General features: G+C 49.1%; 1 protein-coding gene across 1 annotated transcript; it reads right to left on the bottom strand.

The window, feature by feature from the left end:
• Window positions 1–2539: 2539 nt before the first annotated feature.
• Window positions 2540–24365, bottom strand: LOC125759137 (serine/threonine-protein kinase SMG1-like). Its single transcript, XM_049417460.1, has 7 exons — window positions 24343–24365; window positions 23977–24220; window positions 21284–21432; window positions 16743–16830; window positions 6315–6448; window positions 5251–5565; window positions 2540–2810 (listed from the first exon to the last, which is right to left on the bottom strand). Exons 1-7 carry the CDS (start codon window positions 24363–24365, stop codon window positions 2540–2542), a joined length of 1224 nt encoding a protein of 407 aa, XP_049273417.1.
• Window positions 24366–25952: the final 1587 nt, after the last annotated feature.

Genomic DNA, 25952 nt, shown 5'->3' with positions numbered 1-25952 from the left:
AACCAAAATTCGTATCACCAAGAAACTTGCAAAGTCCATTTCCAAGTTACGATATCCGCCAGAAAAAAAAATGTTGCCATAGAAAGAACTCACGTATGTCTTTCTGGGACACATGCAAAAGGACCAATAAGGGACGGCAGCTGCACCAACGTGCGTGTAAAAGCTTCACTAGAGGCCAACTGAAAGCTATGTGCGGAAGGAAGTCTGCTCTACCACAGACATAAGCAACAGATAGGAACATCGAAAGTTTTGTGCCTTTTACGACTTTATTGCTTCTAATCTACCGCTGCGTTAGCCACATACCTTCGGAGCTGCGTAGTTTCTATCGATGATCGCGCCAACAGTGACTGTAGTTTCATGCATAGCAGTTGCCAGCAAATGGCAGTTCTGTTTTCAATTCGTGTGCGCTGGCCGTGCATGTGCCTTGTGAACTACGTTGCTGCTATCTATGATTGCGAAACCGCAGTTTAATCCGCAGCAGCTGCGGCAAGCAGCATCGCTTTGACTCGGTGAGCACTGGATGAGCGGGTACTTCAGTATTTTTGTCGTCACCATACATGATCGCGTCGAACGATAAACACAGTTTTAGGTTCTGTGTGTGCTGGCCACTCATACTTTCGGTGCTTCCATAGTGCGCTGCTGTCAGCTGTTGCTCGACGGTTTAGGTACCCAAGTTCGTATCACTCGTCGCGACGTGGAAAAATGTTCGGAACACCCGAATTTTCGCCCAAAGGATACAATGGAATTCGGGTGGGAATTTCACAAATTCGCATCAGCCGGGTCCATATCACCAAAATTCTAGTGTAAAACTTTTTCCCTGCTCAAAGTCCTGTTTTGAGCTAAGTGAACAAAGTTTTATGGTCAGTGCACAGTATCAGCCAACTAGCCCAACAGCAAGTACTTCTGAAAAGAGCAAAAGTAGGCTGAGAGATATATCAACAGTGTCCTATCAAACAAGTTCATTTTATGAGGCAAAATCCTGACAGAAAACAAGGTAATGACAGCGGGGAACAAAAAACATGAAACGCCGCTGTTTGGTGGCAGACCCGGTGTGCTTTAGCAGAACATGATACAAGGCATAAAAGGGGCTTTCCTGAGGTGCAACCAAGTGCAAAATTTTATGAAGAAAAGCACATTTCTAAAACCCTAAAGTTAGCTCCCACGTTCAATTAGGCATATTAAAAGTAAAATCCCAGCTAAACAAGGCACATTAACACCAACTTTCTGAATAACCGATTGCTTGAAACAGAGTCTCCATGCACCAAACAGCTCTCGGTTTGTACCTTTCTTTGAGTGCACACAACGCAAGTGTGTTCACGCGGAACAAAGCTTACAGAATTTGGTGCCGTTAATTATTCATCATCATACCTGCCAAGTTTGGAGAAACGGAATCTGAGAGATCTACTCTCGGATCTACTCTCGAATTATATGGACACTGTCAGCGGGATTTTGCGGTCGCCGCTGATCTGTACAGAGTTCCAAACCGATAACATCGCTTACGCATCGTCTGTTTCACGTGCGCGTAAATGCGCGCTAGCGCTAGGGACGAACGCGGTTGAAGCAGAGATGAAACAACCCGGCCGTCACCGTCGCGCGAAGGGCACATGCGACAACATCGCTCCGCGTGCAACGCCTGTCGTCGCTTGCTTACCAGTTATTTCGTTGGGCAAGGGACCATAAGGGGCGCCGTTGAGACGGGGATGGTCACAACCGCTGGCGAACGCGCTATCTCGACAGACATCGGTAACGGCTACCCTTTAAGTTCTGGGCTTTCCACTTAAAGCAGTAGTGACACAAAATTTTGAAGGCGAGATAACTTGTGGGATAGATTTGTGTGTAAACAAACGCATCATCTACGAAATATTAACGGCTGATATAACCTATAACACATTTAGGATCACTTTTTAAATTGCATGTAGCGCATCTGTACGCGAAACGTCCCACCTCGCGTCACCGTGACGCACGGGGCGCGCAGTGCACTGGACGCGCGGGGCAAAACTGGATTTCCGGGAGATTTTCCTATGACCCGTACAACCGGGAGAAACGTTCAAAATCTGGGAGTCTCCAGGGTAATCCGGGAGACTTGGCAGGTATGCATCATACTCTCAAAGAGCTCAAGGGGCAAAAGAGAGCAGAGTGGTTCAGCGAACAACTGTGTGCGAAGGACATCTTAGTCGAAATTGATGCGAAGAATGGGCATGGCCAGGGCATGTAGAGCGTAGGCGAGATAGCCGCTGGTCATTAAGAGTAACAGACTGGATTCCGAGAGAAGGCAAACGCGCGAGGGGGAGACAGATAGTTAGGTGGGCAGTTGAGATTAAGAAGTTTGCGGGGATAACGTGACCGCAGCAAGCACGGGACAGGGTTGATTGGCGAAACGCGGTGGAGGCCTTTGGGGCATAGTCAGGCTGATGATGACTCTCAAGGAACTCGGGCTTTGAACCATAACTGCACAACTGTCAGCTACCCCACCCTTACGCAAGGTTGAACAGGAAAGCACCAGCCAACTTCCCCAACTAAGAGGAAAGCAGATCCTGCCCTAACGATACCTGGCAACTAGCTCCGAGTCTTCGAGACTGGTGGCGTGCGTCCAGGCCACACGGGCCATGATCCTCGCACCCTCGGCCAGCTCTCCCCGAGCGTGCAGCAACTTGGCGGCCTCCCTCAGGACGGCCAGGGGGGCGCCGTCGTCGGCCAGTGCGGTCAGGGAAGAGCCCTCCTCGTCACTGCCGGCCTCTCGCAGAAGCCACCGTTCGGCCAGTCGCAGGTTGTGCTGCTTGCGGGCCAGACGAGCCCCCGCCAACAGGAACCTGCGACGGGCACAAACAAAACAGGACATGAAGAACAGAGTATCAAACACCAAGGCACGCGCTAAGAAAGCAATTTTCTGGTGGAGTTAGTGATGCATGTTAAAGGAGTACTGACACGATTTTGAGACATTGTGCCCTATCCTATCTTCTCTTTTTTTTCTTGCTTGTCTCAGCTGTGCCACAAATATTTTGCACGAACTTGCACCAACTCGCCCAACATCACACTCTGCTATGTAAAAGGGATGTTTTTCGTTTCCTTGGTATGCAGTGTTAACACTCTTGACACACTGGAGTGAGACAACACGTATAAAATATTTTACTTTGATTTTAAAGCTTGCATCGCTTAGCATTAGCAAGCCAGCCCCACCGCGATGGAAATTATCCAGACGAGTCAATACAGTTCCACTGAGTTCGTGAACTCTGCGTCCTGCATGCTGCATTATTATTTAAAGGGGCCCTGCAACACTTTTCGAGCATGCTCAAAAAGCGCTGCCGATCGGTAGTCGAGGCTCCCGAGAACACGCCAGCCAAATATTATAGCGATGCGCACGGCCTGGAATTTACAATAAATTCTCAAAGTCAGCTGAAAATCGCTCCCTCTTCTCTCGACAAATGATGTATTAGTCCGCAAAATATGACGCGATTGTCGGCAGTTCCACCATTGGCTGATGTTATAATCACGATACACCCTCTTTATTACTTTCTTTGTTAATTTTGAGTTCAATAAGTAGATAATATGTGTGTTTATATTCTGTTATCGCGTTAAAAACACCGAACAAACATTATTATTAGCACTTCCGGTCTCACCGACAGCTCGTCTGCTCGTAGTTGCGTGGTTCCGTTTTCTTCGCCATGCGCAGTGCCGAAAACGTGAATATTTCTGTGCTTTTGACCATCGCCGGTTGCCGTCGAGAGTGGCAGCCGTTCGAGTGTTGCCTCGTCAGCTGGGAACTGCATCGTTGGCACGTTCTCACGACCGACCGAGGCACAGGCGCAGCGTGTCTCCGATAACAATGCTGGCGTCCGGTAATGGCGGCGCTTCGGGGTCGTCTGCCAGTGCCGTCTTACGAGGCGGTGTATCGGAGTATGGGCCGAAACCGATCTCAGCTGTCATTCGTTCCAAACGAGCGCGCGTTTGCTTCCATGGTTGGCAGAGCGATGAAAACACTACGGCGTTCGAGGTGCACACCCAACATTACCAAACCGACGCGCAGTTTTCAAGCACGCGCGATACACAGCGCGATCGACTCCGCTCGACGAGAACGACGCAAGCCGACCGGAAGTGGCGGCACAGACCACGTGGTTGCGCCGAGACGCCAGAGAGAAAAAAATGAAAAAAATGCCGCCGGCGCTGACGTCGCCTCCTCGCACCTCCGCCCTCCCTCCCTCCCCTCACGCCGCGCGCAGCTTTCAGCGCGCTCGCTGCGTTGAGTTGAGAGAGAAAGCTGCGGAACGTGATCTCTATAATTTGGTAACACCACTTAGACTTGACGGATTCGAAAAATTTTTGCGGCATATGGCTCGTGAAGAGTCATACGTCAATAATGGGACTATTCCAATATAACAAAGAAAGGTGTTGCAGGGCCCCTTTAAGTTCTGTGTAGCCATGTACATAATAATTTGATGTTCCCCTCGCACAATGCCCCGTTGAGCCTGTAAGGTATTTTGAATAAATAAATAAATAAATAAATAAATAAATAAATAGCAGGAATCACTGTCGGGGTCACACGATAATATTTCACTCATGGTTGTTTATGTGTACGACGAGCAGGTGACGGATCTGCTGCTAGTACGTCGTGACTCGCAAGTTGCTGTCTCTCTGTGACGTCACACAGCAATGACACGTCACTGAGAAGCCGCTCCCTCGATATCTAAACCGAAAGCAGTATTAAAAATATATTTGATGCATTCCCAGGCACCACGATACTCTTTTTAGAGTTCTCAACACCAGTGTTTTTATTTAGAACAACAATCTGAAAATATTTAAAATTTGTGTCAGTACTCCTTTAAGCCTTGATAACAGTGTGAAAGAGGATGGCAGCGTGCCATGTCTCTTGCGCTTGACTTCAGCATTGTTGGCAATTGTAGGGACAATTTAAGGAGAAAAACAATTTCTCTTCTACTAGCAAATCTCCCTTTCACAATACACCTAAAGCAGTGTACTTCCCCCAAGAAGATGTTAGGCAAATGAGAAAACACGTGAAAAGAAGATAGCATGAATCATTAGGCATGATGCCAACTGCATAGGCGTGCCCTCACACCACACCTCCAACCAATCAGCCGTTTCGCTTCTGTCAGGACATAAAGAAAGACAGAAAGAAAGAAATACGTGAAGCATGCACATGTAAAGCTTCGATTTCCCCCATTTTACTGATACAAGAAGGGCTCCTGAATTATTTTTCTTGTTCAGATATGCTATACCAAACACCTCGCAACTCACCCTTCAATGGGCTCGGCGTGACTCCACGTGAGGGCCTCGCTGATGGCGCTGCAGTCGTGCTGCGCGGGCGACAGAGGCTCGCCAATCACCGGTGGCACCCGGCGCACCAGAGCCAGCAGGGCGGGGTCCACCTGTGGTGGCCACTGGATGGTACACAGCTGCAGCAGCGCGGTGGCCGACTCCTCCGATGCGTTGATGTCGCGACAGCAGCCGGGCATCGTCGCCCGGTGTTGGGCCAAGAGCAGCTGCTGCTCGGCGTCCCACATGTCTCGCGGGCAGGATGGGCTCTCGACAGGGTCTGTGCTCAGTAGCGACCTGCAGATTTATTTATTCAGGTTAAAGCCTTAGATGGTTCATCAAATCCGGAAATTGACCGTCTGTGTCAGCATTAACACGAGTGATAAAAAAAATTACGCGATGACGTCATCACACTGTCATGTGACGTCATAGTGACATCGTCATAACAATGTCACTACGACGTTGCATGATGACACCATCGCATGACATCGTCGCTCGGTTAAATGTGGGCCAATCACACACACAAAAAAAGAAGATGGCTTTCACCTTCAAGTCGTCTTAGGCAAATGCATAAGGGACCTTGTGAGTCCTTATGTGTACTGTCAAACCTCATTGTGATTATAAAAGGAGGATGAAAATTGAGAAATTGGATAATGCTTACTAAGAAAATGACGGCACTATGTAATAGGAGAGATGCAATTAATATTAGTAGTAATAGCAGTAGTGAACATCGTAACTTGGAAACGAACTTAGTGACAGAGACTAAAATAGGAAAAATCTACACATTGTAAGCACTATGTCTATGTATTGTGTGAGGCAAAGGTAACTTAGTTTGCTGTTGCAAGGCAAACAGAAAAAGATCTGTTCGATTCTAACATGCAGAAAATTTTTGGATTCGTTTTATCAGAAAAAGAAGGAGGGTATTAGATTCGAGTTAATATGGTAGGTGATTGTGGATTCTCTGCTGGGAGCAAAAGTGAGGAACTTATAGGCGGGTTTCTAGTGTAGTAGCATGCGCACGTCCTTCGAAGCTGATGATGTGCTACCTGATGTGCTGGGCGATGGAGGACATGCGGGTACTGGTCTTGTTGACACAGCCGTTGACTGGTGCATGCCGGGAATCCTCTACCCACTTGAGCGCTTCGTTCCAGTCGGCCAACTTCATGTGGCAGTCCAGGATCTAAGGAAAAGATTGTTACAGTAGAAGGATGAGAAAAGGAATACAGCAAACACTTGTCAGGTCAAAGAAATGCAGCACGACTTAGACACAGAAAGGAGACACAGACAGACATAGACAACCGCCGTCTGTGTCTATCTGTGTCTCCTATTTTCATCTAAGTCAAGCTGCATTTCTCCGATTATGAACCAACTCGCCCAAGTCGAGGTCATAGTGCAATAGCGCAAAAAACACAGGGACATCGTCTCTCTTGCCTGTGTCCCTGTGTTTTTTGCGCTATTGCACTATGAATTCGTACCAACTAGCTCGGCTTTCCGTACTACTGCAAGTCGAGGTACTATTGTCAGGTTTATTAAGCGCAAAGCTCCAACAACCGCTCACACCAGTGGGCGCACACACAGAGTCTGCCTCCACTGCGCACAGAGGGCGCCACCTACCTCCCTATCATGGATGGATGTCCTCACCCGCTACGACAGTTGTCACACAGTCAAGTTATAAAAACAACACTGTAGGCACCGGAATGCAGTTGCGGTCAATGACACGGCGTCCAAGATACGATAAACGTTGTCAACCTAACGGTACACCATGACGGACTCACCGACGGCCCTCAAGTGTGTCAAGATGCGGAGGGCGGTATTTGCTTTTGCAGGCCACGAAGCCCCCCTGAGTGCCGACTGACACACCCTCCAACGGTAGAGTAACAAAAGTACATCCAACAGCAAAAGTTTGCGGGACACAAGATGTTCGAGAAAGCTATATTATTAGGGGTGTGCGAATACAGTGAACGTCCGATTTTTCGGACTCCCTAGGGACCGCAAAATCGTCCAAAAAAACAAATTCATGCTTTTTTATTCCGCTCAAGCGGTCAAATCGCCACAGCCATGTCGGAAATAGCTTTAATGCCTCCCAGTACAATTACCAGGCACTTTGGTGCGTGCCCAGGCTCTTGCAAATACATTTGGTAACTGCCGCGAACCCCGCTTACGTACGTGCCAACCGCCACTTTTGCATCTCGTGATGAGCGCCGCTGATAACAGCAAAGCGCGGAATAGATTACGGCTATCTCGCATGAAGCGTTTGTAAACGATGACGCGGAACACAAAGACTGTGGCGGAAGAGTGGACGACTCGTCCGGCTTTCCCCGACGCGTGTGCGCATGTAAACAATGTGCACACACATCGCCGAATCGTCGCCGTGCTGCAGCATTTGCTGCCGTGTCAAGCCGATCGTTTCTAGTTGTGTGCAGCACACCGCCAACTAAGCTGATGCCGCCACTTTACTGTTGCTGTATTGTACGCACGCATTTATCATGAAAGGGTTCGCGATGCGCACTTAGTTCCTGACCGCACACGGGTGCGCCAATGGCGAGCTGGTTTCGTCCGTGAAGGCAACACACCTATGCGGCACACTTAGCAGTCTTGCACAAAGAGGCAGCAGGAATGGCGGCGCGGCGCATTTGGGTTCTTGCCTATTAAATGCGTGCAGTACGCATGCAACTGCGCTAGGCCACGTGCAGTACGCATGCAACTGCGCTAGGCCACGTGCACTACCGAGCAGTTAACTGAAGATGCTTATTTGTAAGGGTTGTCAGCGATTAAGCCGTACTGGTGCGTTTGCTAGCTGCCGCCATCATGCCTCAGTGCATTTCTGCTGCTTATGCGCAACATCGCCGCAATAACGGCCCCTTTGAATTTCTGGTCTGCTTCACCCCATAACGCTTCGGCATTGCGGCAAAGCTGACTTTCGGACTCTGCTACCGTCTCAGATCGACTCGCGAAAGCGCTGGTTCGAACCTACGAGATGATAGACGCGGCAGATGTGGGGGCTTCAAATAATGCCTTCGGACCTGCAATTTGGGCAGAAAGTCCGAAAAATCGGACGCGGAAGAGCTTTAGCGTCCGAAATTTTGGACGTTCTAATACATTGACATCTATGGGGATGGTGACGGTGCCGCGAAAGCGTCCGAAAAATCGGCAGTTGACTGTACCCGAATATTTGAATACGAATCGCCCTGCGAATAGTTCAATTCGCGAATCGAATATCTACTATTCGATTTTTCGAATACCGAAACTTGGTAAAACAGTGGGACGACCCGCATTTTATGACAAATTGGCTTGGTCCCGGTAAACCCCCATAAAAATAATGTATTAAAAGCCTCGGTTATAAGACGAAATTTTACGCCGACCCCACATCATACGACAACTCTTCAACACCAAAACCATCTTTTGCACCCGCGCCCCAAGCTTGAAAGAGAGAGTGAGACAGGTAGCGAACGCCTTCGTAGAATGGAGAATTTATTCTCCTAGCAGTTCATGTCCATCTGTGATCCAGTTCGCCTGGACCACAGACGAACATACAGTCGACTCCCGATAATTCGAAGTCGCTTAATTGGAATTATCGGTTAATTGGAAGTGGAGTGGGGGTCCCGTCAGTTTTGCATGCAGTTCAACAGGAAGAAATTCTCGGTAATTGGAAGCTAGAGGTCTGAAATTTCGGTTAATTCGAATTTATTTTCAATCGAATTCCCGGAGGAAATCGTAATGTTTGTTAAATTTCCTATTTTTGAAGTGCTAAACAACAATGCGTGTGCGACCGGCACCCAAGGGCATCGCAGTTGACCACAGCGCCGCAGCTCAAAGCGTCAGCTGATGGCATCGCAGTTGCATGCAGCGCCCCAGATCACGAAGCGGCCGCTCCGGCGGTTCCGGTTCCGGGCCTCATTGTTGATCTCGTTACGGTCGTGTGCGGACTCGGCGTTTCCACGTGCGACGAAGCTCCACGTGCATTTACTATGGCAACTCGCGGGCCTTATCGGACGCTTGACTTGGCGACGAAAGTCAAAATTTTGAAAGAAGTTGAACAAGGAGGCACCGCCAAGCAAGATATTGCGCGGAAATACGGCATCAAGCCTAATACCCTGTCTAACATCCTGAAGAACAAGCGCTCGGTACTGGACGCATTCGAAAATGACCAGTTCAAGATGTCTCGCAAGAGAATGCGCACCGGCGCCCACCCGGAGTTAGAGCAAGCGCTGCTCATCTGGATTCTGGAGGCTCGAAGCAACAGACTTCCTCTCAGCGGCGATATCGTTGCAACGAAAGCGTCATCGCTTGCGATTATGCTAGGCATCGAGAACTTTGCTTCGTCCGATGGGTGGCTCACACGGTTCAAGCAACGCCACGACATGGTGTTTAAAAGCGTGAACGGGGAAAGGGCTGCCGTCAACGCTGCAACATGTGCTACGTGGAGGGAAAATCAGCTTCGCAAATACTTGGGAGAATATCGGCCGGAAGATATCTTCAATGTCGACGAGACAGCACTTTTTTACAGAATGTTGCCCGAGAAGACGCTGACCTTTAAGGACGATGACTGTGCTGGAGGGAAGCGTAGCAAAGAAAGTGTGTCGGTGCTGATAGCGGCGAACATGACGGGCACTGAGCGATGTCGCCTGCTCGTGATAGGCAAAGCTGCTAAGCCTAGATGTTTCAAGGGCGTGAAAACGCTGCCTGTCGACTACGCGTCTAACAGGAAAGCGTGGATGACCGCAGACCTATTCAAGGATTGGCTGACAAAATTGGATCGCAAGTTCGCGTTATCTAAACGCAATGTATTGCTCCTTGTGGACCAATGCAGTGCACACATGAATGTGTGTACTGCACTGCATTTTTCGTTCATTGTGGTTAATTGAAATTCCGCTTAATTCGAAGTTTTTCGCGGTCCCCGTGAACTTTGTATTAACGAGAGTCGACTGTAGTTCTAAGATCGCTTCTAGATATGCCTTGATCGCGGGAGTATCCCATCACCGTTACCTAGGAGGCAAGCTCGATCTATATAGAGAAGCTGCAGATAGTCGACAAGCTCATCTTAGAGATCCAGATATTTTCACGCTTTCAGCCTGTGGAAACTTCTCCTGGTCGACATGCAACTGAAGGTCTCCTCCCTTTGTTTGCAGCACTCGCACTCACAGGCCTCGAGCAGGCAAAAATGGTGCGACGCAACAATCGTGAGCGTGCAAAAAAATTTCCCTTGACGTGAGCGTTTATAGTCACCAATTGCACTTCACAGGGGAACACAAGGGAACAAATACGACGCGCACAGCTCGGTCGCGCACGGAATCATCCTACGCAAACTTGCAACAAAACGTGCTCCGTCGCCATTGTATGATGACGATGACACTCTATCTGACCCTTCTGATGGGAGGCTGTTGCCAACGCGGTTTCGGTTTCGTTTTTAAGCACAGCCAATTATCGGACTCGTTTTGTAAAGATGTGCGTTAAATTCGATTTTTTTTAAAGGTTGAGAATAACGATTCACTCACACCTCCTACAATTAAACAGTCAGGTGTCATTTTCAAAAATAATGTAATCTACCTTTCCTGGTGAAGTGCAGGGTCATTTCGCTAGCTTATTCAGTCAGTCTGTACCCGTTTTTTTTTTTTGGGGGGGGGGGGGGGGGGGGGGGGGCAAGACTTAGCATCACTGCCCATATTCTTAGTTTTTCGATTACACGATGGTTTTGCATGGTCCCCTCCAAGTCGTATAATCGGGATTGCACTTACCTACCTGACGGGAGCGTCTCATAACTACGCGCTAAACTGTAGCACACATTAACCATCGAGTATGCGTTTGCATCTGACACGCGCCGCTGATACTACCAACAAAGAAACAAATGCAGTGCCCCCGAAATTTTCGCATGAAAAAAAGTCCTCTCTCACACGAACATCCGATCGCACGCAGTTGCGATGCGAAGGAGCATTTCTAAACTACCGTATTTACTCGAATCTAACGCGCACCTTTTTTTCGGAAAAACGAGTCCAAAAATCGCATGCGCGTTAGAATCGAGTACCGAAAAAAAAAAAAGAAACTCGGTTATCGTATTGCCATCGACATTTCAAAATGGCCGCCTCCTACGATTTCTGCCATTTTTTCAGTTCGTACGTGTGCTGAGGAAATTGTCATCCCGCTCTGCGTTCGCATCGACGGCATGGAAGTGCCGGCTCCAAATACTCGACGAGTGTACCACGATGCCGCATTTAAAAGAATAATTATTACATGTGCAGAGAGACGGACGGAAATCGGGCCGCATCGCGGTCGTTCGGATATAGTTCGGAGTTCCCGAAACGTGCGTGCGAGACTGGCGCAAACAGAAGCAGATTTTTTACAGCAAAGCTTCACGAAAAGGTTTCAGTGGACCAAAGCAGGGCCGGTTTTCCGAAATCGAAGAGCGTTGACAGCGACAAGGAGTTGTCCGACAGCGACGAGGACTGATCCATTACGCGACTCGTATCGCCACCGTAGTGGTGACAGTTTTAGCGGCAAGGCCCGCTTTTTGACTTGGTGTGTTCTTCTGAATGTGCGAAGTTTGACTCCTACGGACTTTTTTTGTTCTTTTCTCTCACGAAAAATGGGTGCGCGTTACAATCGATGTATTACTTTTTTTTTTTTTTGGTCGCGGAAAACGGGTGCGCGTTACAATCGAGGGCGCGGTAGAATCGAGTAAATACGGTAACCGCCTTTGCAATGAGCTGGCACCGTTTCACCGAAGCGCGGTACCGCGACGTGGAGCCGATCATCCCTGGCTAGTTGCGTGCAGCGCTTCGCCTACTCGGGTCGCGGAGTCACTGCCGGGCCGCTTGCTGTATGCCGTATGCGCGCGTTTGTACGTTCTTCGTGCTTGCTTCACTCCGGACCGTGCACGGGTGCGGCAACTAGCCTCTTCGTTCAACGCGGCAAAACAAGCATTTTCCAAGCAACACGCACTCTACGTCCCCGCGATGCTCTCGCGGCCCTGCACGACGATGCGCGGCGCACTTCAGTTGTCACCTAGTCAAACATGCTGTACCGCTCGCTGTCAGTGCATCGACGTTTCTCGGTGCCCGCGCCGCTCAACAACAGCGAGCTACTTTCGTTTCTACAAAGCGACGCGCACTTAAAAAAAAAGCGGTCTCGCACGACGCGGCGGCGGCGAACTTGCAAACGGCAGCATGGCGCGCTCGTACCGCCGTCAATCCGCAGTGTATAGCGTACGCCACACGCAAAGCCGAGTATCTACAGATGACTGTGATAAGGTTGTCGGCTATAAGGCATAATTTCACGTTCACCGACGGCCGCCACCTCGCCTTCGTTCTTTTCTGATGCTTATCCGCGAAGGCATCGCCACAATCGCGCGGAAGTCGTAATCACCGATCGAACGGTCTCTGCCGTTACCAAAAAGACGGACGACTTTTCGCGGCACATTGTGTCGTCGACGAGTTTAGGGACGCAGTGAACCTTTTTGCGATGGAAAGCTATCGCGGTTATCACTTCTTGCATTTATGCCTTCTTGCGTTCCAAGGCCTTGTTTGGTTCATCGCAGGCGGTCGTAGCAGCAGAGAACGGCGTCAGGAAAGGTTACCGTGCGAAAACTGACCACAAGGCTTCATGCTGCCTACTATATTTTTTTCCCCTCACTGCCATTCTATCACTGAAGAAATGCCAGGAAAGTGAGCGACCTCGCTCGCAGCATCCGAAATCTGCGTGCGGCGCTCGCCGATCTGGGTATCTTAATCGCAAGTAAACTGGAGCGGGGCATGCGCGAGCGCGCGCCCCTGTCACGCTTTAGAAGGCATGTCTTAACTTTTTTTCGCTTCGTATGCGCCATGTTTTTACCGCGACCGTGTCCGAAGTGTTCGTTGTAAAAGTAGGAGGCTTTGAAAAATGTTCGCTATATCTGGACGCAGCTTCAATGGTTAGCATAGGAAAATCGTAAGTGCACCCAAATACAGTAGACTCCCGTTAAGACGAACTCGAAGGGACCGCGGTCATCTGTTCGTCGTATCAGGAGTTCGGCTTATCAGAAGTGTCCCCAAAAAGAGACATGCTAACATGCCAAATGCATCCAAATATGTTACTTGAAAACACTGAATGGAGTAGACTTACAATGGGGGGCAAAAAGACAAGAAAACGCATTTATTTGGCTCATCTAGATAAAGACTATGCCTTCAAGCAGAGTATTTACACGAATCTTACGAGCACCCGATTTCGCGTGTTCAAAAATAAAAATGCTCGCGAAGATATTTGCTACCACATTTTAATGATAAAACTGTAACACGCTCCTATGTTGACGATTAGAAAAAAATAAATTAAGAGACAAGCACAATTTTCCTTCAAAGAATGTAAAATTTATTGTCCTGGTAGTTCCGTTTTCTTCTGTGAGCCTGTTTTGCTGGCTCTAAGATCACTTCTGGATACGCCTCGGTCGCGTGCTGTTGCCTTGACAAAGTCATTATACGCTGAGTTGCTTAAGAAAGTCTGCAAGGTTTTCTTCGAGGTCCGGATATTTTCCCGTTTTCAACCCGTAGTAACTTTTCCTGATTGACGTGCAGCTGAAGATATCCCATCGGGCTACTCACGGTCACAAGCCTCGCCACGAAAAAGACACAACGCAGCTATATTCACTGTGCAAAATAGCCTTCCTTTGTCATGCGCTTCCATAATCAAAATTGCTCATCACAATTAGCACTTCACTAGGAACAGATACAACGCGCACAGGACTTACGCGAACCAACGCGAATTGAACACAAAATACATGTGCTCGGCCGCCATTGTGTGATGCCGATGACAATGCACCTGACCACTCTGACCGGAGTGCGCCGCGATCGTGATTTCGGTTTCGTACTCGATTGTAATGCACAGACCATTTTTGTTCCTGTTGTCGCTTTCCTTTTTTTTTTTTTTCCCCCACTCCCCTTGCGTTTGCCCCTCTGATCACGGCGGAGGGGCCCCAAGCTCTTGTGTTGTTCTGTTCTCCTTTGTACTCCAGCTGGGAAGCCGAAGAACGGGGGGGGAATACAAAAGGATGCAATGGCGTGGGGGTCCAAGTAGTAAATCCCCCACTCTTTTTGTTGCTTTCTTAGCTGATAAAGCCCACACCTCCCCCATCCACAGGTTGAGGGTGAGAGGTGATACCGGCTTTATCCGCTGACCGGTCTTCTTCGTTTATCTCGCGCCCTCCGCGTCGCGATTTGCTTCGCGTCTTTGCTCCAGGAAGTGCTTTTTTTTCATCTTTTTTGCCTTTTCTCGGTCGCCTGAATGCCCCACCAAGACTGCAGTGTTCGTTTCGCAGAATCGCTAGCGTTGTTGATCATCGCCAAAGTTCGTCTTAACAGAAGAGTACAGTTGGGGGGTTCGTCTTAAGCGAATTTTTTTTGCATTGAGTCTATGGGAAACAAAACAAATGGTCCCGTGTTGTTCGGTATAAGCGAGAATTCGTCTTAACCGAGTTCGTCTTAACGGTAGTTCACTGTATGGTCGTTATAACCAATAGATCGTTATATGTGGGATCGTTATAAGTGGGTTCGACTGCAGTACAGAAATTTAAACCACTGTGCCTCTCCCTTCCCCCATTTTGCAAGTAAAGCAAACAAATCAAAACCGATGCCCACCACCGCATCCCACAAATAAAATTATATTGTATTAAAACTCATATAAGTCAAGGCCCTGTGAAAATAAAATTTTTAATATTCGATATTCGATTCGATATTCGGCATTTTTTTCTTGATTCGATTCGGTATTCGATTCGAAAGCTACTACAGTCAAATGCCGATTTTTCGGACGCCCGATTTTCCGGACATGCTCGAAAATTCGGACGCTTTCGTGGCACCATCACCAGCTCCATAGACGTCAATGTATTAGAACGTCCAAAATTTCGGACGCTGAAGCTATTCCGCGTCCGATTTTTCGGACTTTCTGCCCAAATTGCAGGTCCGAAAGGCATTATTTGAAGCCCCCCCATCTCTGCCGCGTCTATCATCTCGTAGGTTCGAACCAGCGGTTTCGCGAGTCGATCTGTTTGCGACGATAGCACAGTCCGAAAGTCAGCTTTGCTGCAATACCAAAGCGTTATGGGGTGAAGCAGACCAGAAATTCAAAGGGGCCGCTATCGTGGCGCCGTGTGGCGATGTTACGGATAAGCAGCGGAAATGCACGGAGGCATGATGGCGGCAGCTGGCAAACGTGCCAGTACGGCTTAATCGCTGACAACCCTTACGATAAGCATCTTCAGTTAACTGCTCGCTAGTGCACCTGGCCTAACGCAGTTGCATGCGTACTGCACGCATTTAATAGGCGAGAACCCAAATGCGCCGCACCGCCATTCCTGCTGCCTCTTTGTGCGAGACCGCTAAGTGCGCCGCATAGACGCGTTGCCTTCGCGGAAAAAACCAGCTCGCCACTGCCGCGCCCGTGTGCGGTCAGGAACTAAGTGCGCATCACGAACCCTTTCATGATAAATGCGTGCGTACGTTACAGCAGCAGTAAAGTGACGGCGTCAGCTTAGTTGGCGATGTGCTGCACACAACTAGAAACGACCCGCTTGACACGGCAGCAAATGCTGCGTATCGGCGGCGATTGGGCGATGTGTGTGCGCATGTTTACAATGCGCACACGCATCGGGGAAAGCCGGATGAGTTGTCCGCTCTTCCGCCCCAGTCTTTGCGTTCCGCGTCATCATTTACAAACGCTTCATGCGAGATAGCCATAATCTATTCCGCGCTTTGCAGCTATCAGCGGCGCTCATCACAAGATGCAAAAGTGGCGGTCGGCACGTACGTAGTTAAGCGGGGTTCGCGGCAGGTACCGAATGTATTTGCGAGAGCCTGGGCGCGCACCAAAATGCCTGATAATTGTACTGGGAGGCATTAAAGCTATTTCGGACGTGGCTGCGGCGCTGTGACCACTTGTGCAGAATAAAAAAGCATGAATTTGTTTTTTCGGACTGCCCGATTTTTCGGACGATTTCGCGGTCCCTAGGGAGTCCGAAAAATCGGCAGTCGACTGTATTCGGTATTCGCACACCCCTATATATTATTGATTTGTCTGGGAACATGACCTCTAAATAAATATTCGAACCTGTGGCTGAAATTGCAACCTATACAGTGACAAGATAGATTAGAACCATTACGCACTAACGGAGCAGAAATTCATGTTTGTTGTGAAGACAACGTCTGTAATTGTTTGCTGTTGGCTGTACTGGTCTATACTATCAAAGAGCCCTGGTCATCTATCCTGAAATTTTCTCGAGTTTCTTAAACCACCAGTACTTTCCTGCCAAACTATTCCTTGACAAACCATAAATAGGAAAGAAATAATCTTCTACGCTTGTCAACAACAGTCCGCTCGTGTTCAAGTTCCAGCTGTCGAGAGATAGGTTGAATACGGTCGCTACTGAGAAGCTGCCATCTTTTTGTTAATCATAAAATGATGATTATCCACTCTGCCAGCAAGCAATATCAACAATGCATGGTGCTGACAAGACTTGCCTGGTTGAGCAAGAATGGCCGAATCTCCTTCGATGCCTGCGCTTCATCCTTGAGGATGGCTGCATACTCGTCAGCAGCAGACTCATATCTGGAAAAAAGAGAAACAAAAGAGGCAAAGTTCTCAACAAAACAGCGCAAGCGAAATGGTTGCAAACGTCATAGTACTGTGAATACAGTCGACGTCCGATTTCCCGGACGCCCGAAATTCCGGACATGCCTGATTTCCCGGACTCATCTGTGGCACTGTCAAGTTTCCCGTAGAGTCAATGTATTAAAAAGTCCGAAATTCCGGACGCTTATAGCCTTCGCCATCCGATTTCCCGGACTTTTTACTGTTAAGGGGGTACATGGTACCTGGAGCTATTTTTTTTTATTTATGAACCAAATTCAATTTAAAAGCACAGGTATACAGTTGAACCCCTTTATAAGAGACACTGATATAAGAGACACGTGGGGTATAAGAGACACCAGTGTGCTACATAAAAGTAAGGGTTGATAGGAAAATGCATAACTTAGTACCCTGCTTATAAGAGACACCTCATATAACAGGCAAGAATTTCTCCCCCATGCGTGCCTCTTATAAAGGGGTTCAACTGTATGTATTTTGTTGTGCTGATTTCAAAAATGCAGTGATTTTTTCTGTGACTCAATTAGTTACCGAAATAATTAGATATTAATTACTAATAATTGGTGAGACAATAGATAAAAATCTACTGAGCAGAAAGTTAAATTTAGTGCATGAATGCAAAGTAGAATACATAAGGATTGAACTGCTGCAAGCAGTTTTCAAATCCAACAACAATTAGCAATTTAGGAGCTCATCAAAGCTTAGATGTTTATGTCACAGCCACTAATGAACTTGAACAAAAGCAAATAAAAAATTATAGAGAGAGAAAACAAATAATCTGCTTGCAGCAGTTCAAGCTTTAGGCATTCAGCATCACATATAAAAAAAATTACAGCTGTAGCTGTCCTAGGAATTTAGATATCACTGTACCAAACAAGAAAAAGGAGTAAAAAGCTTGTTCTGAGAAAATCGCGAAAAACGTAAACAGCTCAATTTATTCCAGAATATCATAAAATATTTACAATTTACCAGTTGTAAATGATCAGTAGCCCCCTGGCACATAGTCTGTCTGCACATTGTTGCCTGTGTGGCGTTTTTTCAGGGCTCGGTGCATATTTTCTGCTGATGCACGCTTTCGAGTTGAAGCTTCCAGGCGCCGCTGATCTTTTTCAGCCATACGATTACCTTTGAGGTAGCTTTGCCACGTCTTTGTGTGGAGGCCGCGACGGCTAATGTTCATCAGCGAGAATATATCATTAAAAGCTGTTTGTCGGTTTCCTGTAGCTTGCATGGCGCGAGCCGCGAGAACATTCACACAGAACGGGTTTTGCCTTCGGTTCACCACGGACGCGCGGCGAGCTCCAAGTCCACGTCACGTCACTGCAGTTCGTGCACACGAGACGCAGCTTGACGGCGAGGCCGTATTCACGATCGTCTCTGACGATTTCTAGGTCACCAGCACTGCATAATTTACATTTCGCATGCACAAGCAGAGTGTTCACCAAATCTAAGCTTACAATTGTAAACACACTCGCGTCAGGCGTTTCACATGCGGCATCGGCGTTGTCGGTCAGCAGATCCCGTTTCCTTTCCGTCGCGGGGGCGGACGACAGCTGCAGCAGTTTATCTTGAGCTCTTTTTCTGCCCTCTTCCAATTCTGCGGGCTGCAGAAACTTCGTATCGCAACGCACGCGACCGTCGGCACCTCCGCACGACGACGGGCTTGTTAGGCCTAGGTCCATATCGGCGGCATCAGCAGAGGCGGCGGCCGCGACGCTTTCGACGTTCGGCTGCATTACACTCCTCTTCCTGATGTTCTCGATAAGTGCGCGTCGCACTTTCTTCGCCCCAAATGCTTTTTTCGTGTGCGACTTCTTCCGAGCCATCGTTCTACACTTCAGCCACACCGGCGTTGGTCACACACTGAAAACATGGCGCATGGCCGACAGCGCGGATGAGCGCTGTGCAGACGACAAGAAAGGAATTCCGCCAATCGTATGCCGAACTCAGGTCACGTGCGCTGGGCAACGAATGAGGGCTTGCGCTGGGACTCTTTTTTCGCGCGCTTTTTTGAGAAAGCCAATGGCAGCATAGAACAGGAGTTGGCGGGAAAATGAAGAAGAAAAATAGCTCTTTCAAACGAGACCAAGATAGCCACGCTGCGACGCGTGAAACGGCCGCTGCGTTTTGCGAAAAAAGGGCCTTTTTAGCAATAACTTCGGCTGCAATTCTGCCAGTATTGTTGAAATAGAGTTATGCTACGGCTAAAATATTAATGCAAGAGCTGAGAAACTTTGTGTAGTCGTGTAATAAGACCTCTAGATTTCGAAAATGCCATTTTCCAAAACTCGATTTTCTCGCGATTTTTTCGTCCCAAAGACCCGTGTCCCCCCTTAACCGCCGACCCAAAGTCACCACCGACGCCGCCATTTTCGTTGTTTTCATTTTCATATCCTTGAACCCCCCATACTCGTATCAGCAGCAACGCCGCACCGCGCCGCGGCTGCCGTAACCTCGAAACTGCACCACCACACGTGTCAATCCGTTGCTAGCCGTAGCTTAGCCAAGCCAAACCTCACTGTGTTCGTTCACGTGTTGTTTTGTCAGCTGTGCCAGCTCTGCGGTCGTGTCTACGGTTGATCGTTTGCTGCTGCGCGCTACCTTCAGTGATCACGTTTCCCGACCTTCAGCATCCACCGAGTTCCTAGCTGTTTCGTGCTGCGCTTTTCGTCGAGCGGATTCGCCGTTTACAGCAATGGCACCGACTGCTCCTTCGTCTTCGTCCGCGCCTTCGAAGCGCACAAAGCCACCTCGTAGGCTCACGATGACGAACTGCCATCCGCGGACTTTGCCTTCGACGATCTGCGTGCTGGCAGCGTGTTGATTCCAGCCGAGATAACCCTTGAGGGCTTCGCCGACGCTGACAAAGACCTCGAGCTATGTGCGGAGTTGACCGATGACGAAATCATTCAAGTTACGGAGGATTCCGATGACTCCGACACCGAGAACGAAGAGCCAGCTCCTACACAGCCAACGAACACGGAAATGACGCGAGCACTGATGACACTGTCATTGGTGTACAGCGGCAACATGACGTTGACTGAAATTGAGGCAGACATAATCGCGGGCAAGCGGACCGTGCAAAGAAAATAAGCGACTTCTTTGCGCCCAAGTGCTGACCTATGAGGTAGTGCCGGCCACGTCGTATTTTTTTTTATAAACGGCTCTTTTCAGAGCCACCTAAACAATGCATTGGCTGAATTGCTATGGGAATCTTGTACTCCGGCTGTGACCCTCTCCGTCAGCGAAAAATACCTACCAAAAATGTGCGTTTTCACGTGCATTCGTTTTCCGGACTGCCCGATTTTCCGGACGTTTTCGCGGTCCCTTGAGGGTCCGGGAAATCGGACGTCGACTGTACCATGCATTTTTTTGCAAAACTTACTATACTGTTGCCTGATAAATTGGAAATGCGCCATTACTTGAATAGCATTGTGGCATCACTGCTGGCTGCAGAGAGTTAATATACAGGGACGATTGCAACTTTTAATGTCTTACAGTGCACATTTCTACGATTAAAACTCTGCCTGCGTCCACGTACGCTAATTTAGCCAACTCAACGAGAAAGAGCGACACTGCCATTCATGTTTTTGTGTTTGCATACTTTTGTTGTCACTTTTTTCGTTGGTAACTATATGCTGGTGATGAGATAATGCATGTCTTTTGGAAAGGTGGGCTCACCAGATAAGTTCTGTGCACATGCGTCTAGGTGTTTCTGGTAGTATGTTCGCGAATGCACTAGCTCACTAACACCATGCCTCAAGGTGTTAGGTGATGCAGGTATGAGTCATGGGCCTGCCAGTGCACGGCATCACGATTCAACAGGCGCCGACCACAGTGACTGCCACTGCATTGAGCGAGTTTGGTCCGGGCACAAGACTGTGCAATAAAGAGTAATGGTTTACTGCTTGCCAATGCCTCATTGTGTTCTTGCCTGGACACAGCCACGACTACGTGACAATTTTTGTTTCTCACAAGCAACGTCTTTCAGATGAAGCAGCAATTCACGAAATACTGCTTTCATCATCTTGCAGAAGACCATTCAAGCGCCCATGTAAGCACACCAGACCACCATCTGCAACACCATAGAGCACCAGACAGCTGAGGAAAATCAATGTGCTTAGCAGCTACTTCTGTGGATTTCCGTCATTCTGGTGTACCAAGTGTATAAATGCGATGCACTGTACTTTATTTTGTTATGAATAATAAACTGATTGATTGACTGATAAGAAAGATGGTCCTGTAGAGACAGTGAAGTCATTGGCCGCACATTGTCCCTCTACGTCACCCAACCCTCTCCCTCACTTGCTGTTACGATGCCTGCAGTCTTATGTCGTCAGCTCCAAAAAAATAAAACAAACGAAGACATTCAAATCTGCATATCTGGGAGACATAGCCAGAAGTGCCCACCCACCTGCCAGCAGCATGAGCAGCAGCCGCGCGCAGCCAGGGCATGCGCTGTCCCAGGATCTCCTTGCCCCAGGCGTACAGGCCCCAGATGGCTTCGGGGCAGTGCAGCTGCACCAGCGAGGTGGCCGCATCACGAACCACTGCTCCCAAGCCCTGAAAGAAGGACAGAAAAGACGAAAGTCACTACAGATCTCATGTAAACAACCTTAATTCATAATCATGCGTAGTAAGCATGGCACACAGCTTATGAGTAAAAAGCGGAGAAACCTTTTACTTGGCTCATCTGTTGCCATATTGTGCACGCAAAAATAAAAAGCTAAAGCTGTGTACAATCGCTGTCTGATTTTTCGGGCTACCTTGCTGTGCTCTACAGCCACACACTACTGTTTCGCAGATGACAGTATTAAATAGTGGAATGTAACTCAAATCAATCAATTTATTTGGCATTCATTGCAGCACCAGCAACATAAGAGACGTGAAGAAAAGAACAAAGAAAATTCAGCCAGTTCACACCGTGAAAACTGTCAGACAGTGAGGCTGTAAGCGCACGAGTGTATAACAGTCAGAACCTAAGAAAAAAAAATGTCAGCTTCACCCACATAACCGTGGTGCACCTGCCCTTCACCTGCGAAAGACAGTCACACCAGCTGGTTTCCACCGAAACTGTTAGTACAGTCGAACCTCGTTAATACGTACCCGCTTTAAGCGTACTAACGGTTAAAACGTAGTTGCAACGAATCCCCGACCGAGTCTCATAGAGCCTAATGCATTCGCTGACGGCTTAAGCCGTAGTGCTTCACCCTACGCCTACCGGTTAGTGCGTACCCAGCGTACCACGATAACGTTTTGTGCCATAAAATTTTACTGCGCCGCTGAACTTCCCGACGCCACAATGTGCCGCCAAAGGTTTTCCGTCTTTTCGAGAAGTGCGTAGATCGGTCAATCACTGATTCCCACTTCCACGCGATTGCGGCAACACCTTTGCGGGTAAGCATCGGGAAAGAACGAAGGTGGGGCGGCGGCCACCGACGAACGCGCCAGCATGACTTATCACCGACAACCTTATCACAATAGGTATCTTCAGATATCTGCTCGGGCACACGTGCGGCGCAGCACTGCTTTAAGCCTACTGCACGCTTTTAATAGGCGACAACCTGAACGCGCTGGGCCGCCGATCGCTGCTGCCTCGTTGTGCGGGGACGTGTTCAAGCGCGCGCCGCTTTGTAGAAACGAAAGCAGCTCGCTGTTGCGGAGTTGAGCGTTGCTAGTCGTGGGCGACGAGAAACCTCTTTGCATAGACGCTATCACGCTAAACGCACGCGTACGGTTCAGCAAGCGTAGCACTGTTGTAACCATACTGCACGCTTTTATTGGGCGACCACCCAAACGCGATTCCGTCCGCTGCCAGGACCGCTAGAGCGTTGCGGAGTGCGCATCGCTTGCAGGAAGTTCGTCATCGCCGCGTTAACCGAACAAGCTCATCTGTGCTCATCGCCGCATCTGTGCACAGTCTGGAGTGAAGTGGGTACAAAGAACACTCCCACGACAAATGCGCGCGTGCGGTACAGCAAGCGGCCCGGCGGCCCGGCAGTGACGGCGTGAGCCGAGAAGGCGACACGCTGCACGCAACTAGCCAGGAGACGATCGGCTCCACGCAGCCGTATAGCATTTCGCTGGAACTGTGTCAGTTTTCATTTAGTAGCAGATCGCGGTGCAGACGCACACACATATATCGCGGAAAGCCGACACTGTCCGTTCTGTCGCTACGTCGGTCACTGCATGCGTATACCGGACCCTGTAATAGTTCCGAAATGCTCCTTGGCGTCGCCACCGCGCGCTATTGGCACTATCGGACAGTCGTGCGAGAGTACCAGAATCTGTTCTCCAGTTTGGCAAAAAGAAAGAAAAGGCTTTGCAGTGGGTACTTTAGGCAATATTTGCTGTGTCACTGCATTTATTTTTTGCTGGCGGTGATGGCGTACGCGAGGAGATGCAAATTTTTACTTGGTGGTTAATGCGTACTACCGTTTAGTGCGTAGTTATGCGGTGTTCCCGGCAGGTACGCATTAACGAGGTTCCACTGTACTGTATTTCGGCTCATATAAATACTACAAATATTAAGAGTTAAGGATTCATCATTACTACCTGAAACATTACATCTGGCATAGCAGCGGTGTCGTATCCCTGATGAAATTTATCAGGACGTTCAAGATTCTAACCTAAAACTAGTGACGCAAACTTGTGCCTGGATGGGAAAGTCGGCTACCTGAAACACTAGACAAGTGCTTGATGTCATGAAAATGGGTAATTGCTACTAGATGAGGTATTTAAGTAAATTCTCTGTAGTAGGAACAGTGATGGCAGTGGGCAAAGCTGACATTTTCTCTTCGGTTGTAACAGAGTATAGCGAGATCACATGCATTACCACCCTCATCATCATTACCAGCATCATCCTCATCATCTACCATCATTATCATTCCGAGCATCATCACGAGTGCCCATAGCGGTTAGGTGGGGAACGTGCGCTTGTGAGACACCGGTCAGACATGCAGAGGGCACAGGCTCGACTTGGAACAGCTCCGCTGTTAAAGACCAGCTCTGTAGCAGCTTCACGCTGTTCTAGCCCCGATCCTTGGTAGGTAAATTAGGCAAACTACATTTCATGCGCCTGTGCACAGACTACGGCACCCATCTCACTTGGGGCGCAGTGGCAGCCAGGGCTCCCGTGTGCCGCAAGGCCTCGGCTGGTCGTCCCGCGCGCAGAGCGAGGCGTACGGCCCGTGGCCGCACCCGGGCCAGCCACTCGAGGCAGGTGGCCCGGTTGGTGCGGAAGAAGGTGCGCACCGCCTTGGGGGCCGCAGGCAGGCTGCCTGCACTACCCTCGTACGCATTGTACATGCACTTGTCCAGTTGCTCCAGAAAGTCCAGAAGGAGCTGCGCCCTGCACACAGACACATGGGCACACGATGGACTTGCAGGAGATCAGGTTCAGAACAGACCAGTCACATCATATTCAAAGCACACCCGAAACCCTGCCAATGCACTGACAACAGTAATTCTCACCACAGGGCTTGTGGTGCAACCATGTCTGTGCTGCCTTCTTGTGATATGCTCCCACCGAAATTAGCAGACGTTGGAAGAGTGATGTGCACTATGGTACAAAAATGGTTACTGTACACTTATGGCAACTTCAATTCGCGCCAATGCACACCAGTGTCCCAGTGTGCAGTTCTGACCAATTATCGCAGAAAGCGGCTGGGTGCTACGGTGTGCACTGGTGTGATTTGTCGAAGATAACATTATCCTCTAATACAGTCAACTGCCGATTTTTCGGATGCCCGATTTTCTGGACATGCTCGAAAATTCGGACGCTTTCGCAGCACCGTCACCAGCCCCATAGACTTCAATGTATTAGAACATCCCAAATTTCGGACGCTCAAGCTATTCCGCGTCTGATTTTTCGGGCTTTCTGCCCAAATTGCAGGTCCGAAAGGCATTATTTGAAGCCCCCACCTCTGCCGTGTCTACCATATCATAGGTTCGAACCAGTGCTTTTGCGAGTCGATCTGTTTGAGACAGTAACAGAGTCCGAAAGTCAGCTTTCCCGCAATGCCAAAGCGTTATGGGGTGAAGCAGACCAGAAATTCAAAGGGCTGTCGCGGCGCCGTGCGGCGATGTTACGGATTAGCAGCGGAAATGCACGGAGGCGTGATGGCGGCAGCTGGCAAACGCGCCAGTACGACTTAATCGCTGACAACCCTTACGATAAGCATCTTCAAGGAGTCCTGACACAAAAATTTTCGCCCCGCGTTTTTTTGCTGCAATGTGTTGCTGGGGGCCTGTTAGTCATAACATGCACATCTTTTGCTGCAGCGCGCGACAGATAATTAATTACAAGCTCCTCATTACCGACACAGCCTCAGTTTCGGTTTGACAGAGCTCCAAAAACGACAAGCCGCCGGGTGCAGCTATCACCACCTAGCGAGAGAAATGCTCGGTCACGTGAGCACACTGAACAGTGACGCATTTTCGCGCGGTCTGTCGTCGTCGGGCTCATCGTCGTTTGATGGCGACGATTTTCTTGCGGCGGGGATCGAAGGAATTTTCAACGTGGCGATATCACTTCAGGTTTGACCCGCTGGCGAGGAGCGATTCGTCGAGAAGCGCGTCAAAACAGAAATGGCGGCTACGACGTCATCGTAACTTGTACCGGCTGCAACGGTTACGTAGGGGAAGTAGGGGGGTCACCTCGGGTCACCTCCGAGGGTGTCAATGCACTAGGTGCGGCCTATAATGCTGAATCGCGCTCGCGAACTTCAAAATTCATATAAAATACCTTCCAAGCTTTATTCACTGTCGATATTTTGCAGATGATACACGCACGTACACGGGAATCGATCCAGCCAAGCTATTTCGGCCGCGAAATTTTGTGTCAGTACCCTTTTCAGTTAACTGCTCGGTAGTGCACGTGGCCTAGCGCAGCTGCATGCGTACTGCACGCATTTAATAGGTGAGAACCCAAATGCGCCGCGCTGCCATTCCCGCTGCCTCTGTGTGCGAAACCGCTAAGCGCGCCGCATAGACGCGTTGCCTTCGCGGACGAAACCAGCTCGCCATTGCCACGCCCGTGTGCGGTCAGTAACTAAGTGCGCATCACGAACCGTCATGATAAT

The sequence above is a fragment of the Rhipicephalus sanguineus genome, chromosome 7 (assembly GCF_013339695.2).
Source record: "Rhipicephalus sanguineus isolate Rsan-2018 chromosome 7, BIME_Rsan_1.4, whole genome shotgun sequence".
Classification (NCBI taxonomy): domain Eukaryota; kingdom Metazoa; phylum Arthropoda; class Arachnida; order Ixodida; family Ixodidae; genus Rhipicephalus; species Rhipicephalus sanguineus.
This window is presented reverse-complemented; position numbering and strand designations above follow the sequence as displayed.

Excerpts from the sequence above, each read along its gene's own strand:
- LOC125759137 (XM_049417460.1), bottom strand. The coding sequence starts at position 24,365 with ATGGTTGCACCACAAGCCCTGTG. Across the intron at positions 16,831-21,283 it reads GCTGCTCATGCTGCTGGCAG|ATATGAGTCTGCTGCTGACG; the intron begins GTGGGTGGGCAC and ends TCTTTTTTCCAG. Across the intron at positions 5,566-6,314 it reads TCCATCGCCCAGCACATCAG|GTCGCTACTGAGCACAGACC; the intron begins GTAGCACATCAT and ends ATAAATCTGCAG.